General features: G+C 35.3%; 1 protein-coding gene across 1 annotated transcript; it reads left to right on the top strand.

The window, feature by feature from the left end:
- Positions 1 to 323: 323 nt before the first annotated feature.
- On the top strand, positions 324 to 1,690 carry LOC143586543 (uncharacterized). Its single transcript, XM_077068069.1, has one exon. The coding sequence runs from the start codon at positions 521 to 523 to the stop codon at positions 1,532 to 1,534; it is 1,014 nt and encodes a 337-aa protein (XP_076924184.1). The 5' UTR covers positions 324 to 520; the 3' UTR covers positions 1,535 to 1,690.
- Positions 1,691 to 3,605: the final 1,915 nt, after the last annotated feature.

Raw genomic sequence — 3,605 nt, 5'->3', positions numbered from 1 at the left:
AATGGTAACCAACACGTGTTATTCGAAAAAACCTCGTCCTGAATAAATCCATTTGCCCGTCAAAACCCCCACACAGTTCCAACATTTTCTGTTATAATAATATCCAAATCCAATCCAATCCAATCCAATCCAATCCAATTACTCTCTCTATCCTTCGATCAAATCGCCCATTTCACCATCTCACCCACCACCAAATTTGTTGTTGTAACTCACACATCATTTTGTATTACGTCAACGATTATGTTTGCTTAATTAATTTCATCAATTCATCCACTAATTCACTCATTTGGTTGTTCAACTGGGTTGCACTCCAGCTGTTTTTTTATATAATTGTTTTAAGTTTTTAGGGCTTTGAGTTAATAATTAGTAATTTACTGATTTGGGTTATATTTAATATCATCGATTCAATCAGTAACTCACTGATTTGGTTGTTCAAGAGACTTGCACACCAGGTGTTTGTTGAAATTCCTCACAGAGATTTTTTTTTTTATAATTATTTGGGTTAATTAATCACACGAATATGAGTTTGGGGATGGCGGAGAACGAATCCCGGACCGAAATCCACCTCCCGGGTGATGTTAACTGGGAGATGCTCGACAAATCCAAGTTTTTCTTCCTCGGTGCCGCCTTGTTTTCAGGTGTATCGGGCACGTTATATCCAACCGTCGTGTTGAAAACACGACAACAGGTGGTGGTTAAAGAGACGCCGTGCTTTAAAATGGCGGTGTCGATTTTGAAACATGATGGTTTTAGAGGGTTTTATAGAGGGTTTGGGACTTCATTGATGGGTACGATTCCGGCTAGATCGCTTTACATGGGTGCTCTTGAGATAACTAAGAGTAGTGTCGGTTATGCGACGGTTAATTTGGGGTATTCTGAGGCGAAAGCGGCTGCGGTTGCGAATGCTGCGGCGGGTGTGAGTGCAGCCGTGGCTGCACAAGTCGTGTGGACGCCTATTGACGTCGTGAGCCAGCGGTTAATGGTTCAAGGTGTAAAAGATGGGTTTAAATACAATGGTGGTATTGATGCTTTTAGACAAATTGTTTGTAAAGACGGGATTCGTGGGTTGTACCGAGGATTTGGGCTTTCGATTGTCACGTATGCCCCATCGAATGCGGTTTGGTGGGCGTCTTATTCGTTGGCTCATCGAGCCATCTGGGATCGTGTTAGTTCACATTTGAAGAAATATGAACATGGTGGTGGTGGGGGTGGGGGTGGGTTTAGGCCGGATTTGGTGGCGGTGCAGGCGGCCAGTGCGGCCATGGCGAGTGGGGTTTCGGTGATGGTGACAATGCCATTGGATACAATTAAAACAAGGCTTCAAGTTTTGGATTGTGAAGGGTATAATGGGAAGGTGGGTTTAAGGCAAACATTAAGGAAGTTGATTAATGAAGGTGGATTGAGTGCATGTTATAGAGGGTTGGGTCCTAGATGGATTTCAGTGTCAATGTCTACTACTATTATGGTTACTACTTATGAGTTCCTCAAGAAATTGTCTACTAAAAGTCAAGATTGTTGTGGGTCTCTTCAATGATATGGGGCTGGTGTTGTTAAATATAGAGGTTAATCAATGTTGTCTAAAAACTTGTTAAAAAGAAAAATGATGAAAATATTAAGGTGGTCATGTTGCTAGTAACACTTTGGTGATGTAGTGTAGGATGTTGTAAATTTTTAGCTTTAATCTCTTACAATCAAGGGCAATATCTTTAATCTTCGAATTTTCTCAATTTTCTCTTTATTTCTTATTTGCATTAGAGTAAGTTGAACTTGGGTTATAGTGGATAAAAAACAAAAATACTATTTGTCGAAGAAACGGAAAATAATTCAAGAAAAAAAGGATCAGATTTTCACATTTGCCACCAAATAATGGTTCGGATCTTCACATTTGCCACCAAATAATGGTTCGGATCTTCACATCTTCACATTTGCCAGCAAATAATAGTTTGGAAGAGACGAATAATGGTATTTGCTAGCATTAACTGATTTGGAAGAGCCGAATAATGGTATTTGCTAGCAACAACGGAGGCGGTAACTAAAAAAACACGAGTGAATATCATGATGATGTGTTAATATTAGAGAAATAGAAATCAAATGTTAATACTTTTGTGACTTCTATAAAACATTTAAAACGATGTCAAATAGTAAGCTATAATGCAAAAAGATTGGTACATTTTATTCATGAATTTGTCCGCTTAACATATCTTAAGGTGTATCTAAAAACTATACATTGTACTATTTAGTATATTTTAAGATAACTATATGATGAGGCATGTTCTAACGATTTATGACGTAGTAATTTAGTAGTTTAAGGTCAACTCAGTCGAAAATGGGAAATCAAATCATCGGTGTCTGGACAAGAAATCTTAACTATTAACATATCAGGAAAAAAATACAATTAAGCATAGGTGATAAATTCAACACACGCATTATGAAGCATTTAAGGGTATGCACTAATATAATGTTAAAGCAAATTAAGTGCCACATAAGCGTACACACTATTTTCTAAAGTAAATTACACAAATAGTTCATCTAGTATAGAGTCAGTGATTACCATTCGAATGATTTATTCCTGTTTTTATTTTCCTTATTCTTTATAAAAGATTTAAAGTACTACACTTAAGATATATAATCTCAATACATTTTCACATCTCAATCATGATAAGACTGATAGCTCAACAAATTTATTTAATGAACCAACTGTAATAAATAAATGTTTTTTTTTTTTATTATCATTACTATTTTATAATTTACGGGTATTTTAATCCACTTGGGATTAAGAGTTTAACCTTTAAAAACAAATAAAAATAATATTAATATCCGACATGCTGTTGTCTTTACTCTCCGAGTCTTGAGTCAAGTGGCTTTCGCAAATCATATTATGATGACTTGTTAATTACTTGCTCATACTTGATAAATGGATTTTAATAAATCGGATTTGAAAATAAATTCGTTGACCTATCAAAGATGACAGTTTGTTGTTTCTATTGGAAGATTAAAATATATCAATAACTATATTTATCTAAAAATCTAGTATAAATACCTATATACAGTTTTAGATATTTTTTCAATATTTTAATTCAAATTGAGTATTAAAATAAAACAAGTGTAATAATTTTATATGGGTTCATATTTTTCAAGTGGTTAGTTGGGAAGTCGTATTCTCCATTTCTATGTTGCCGTTTGGGATCGTGTTAGTTATCATTTAAAGAAAGACGGACATGGTGGTGGCAGCGGGTTTAGGCCGGATTTGATGGCGGTGGTGGCGGTGCAGGCTGCCAGTGCCGCTATGGCGAGTGGGGTTTCGGTGATGTGTGACAATGCCATTAGATACAATTAAAACAAGGCTTCAAGTTCTAGATGGTGAAGGGTGTAATGGGAAGGTGGGTATAATGGATAAAAACAAGAAGTATAAGTAACATCTAACATCTCTGATCTCATATAGAAAAACTGATATGTGTTAATATTTCAGAAATTATATTACAAATATCAAAAGTTAAATGATGTTAATACTTTTCTTAAGTTCAATAAAACATTTTTAATTTTAAAATTGAAAACCTACGGATAAAACATGTCTATTTGTCATATCGTGCACTTTTTACTTTCTA

Source organism: Bidens hawaiensis, unplaced genomic scaffold (assembly GCF_021521415.1).
Source record: "Bidens hawaiensis isolate Kalapana, Puna unplaced genomic scaffold, B.hawaiensis_p1.1 tig00034689_1, whole genome shotgun sequence".
Lineage (NCBI taxonomy): Eukaryota > Viridiplantae > Streptophyta > Magnoliopsida > Asterales > Asteraceae > Bidens > Bidens hawaiensis.
Note: the sequence above shows the minus strand (reverse complement) of the source record. Positions and strands in the feature narration are given on the sequence as shown.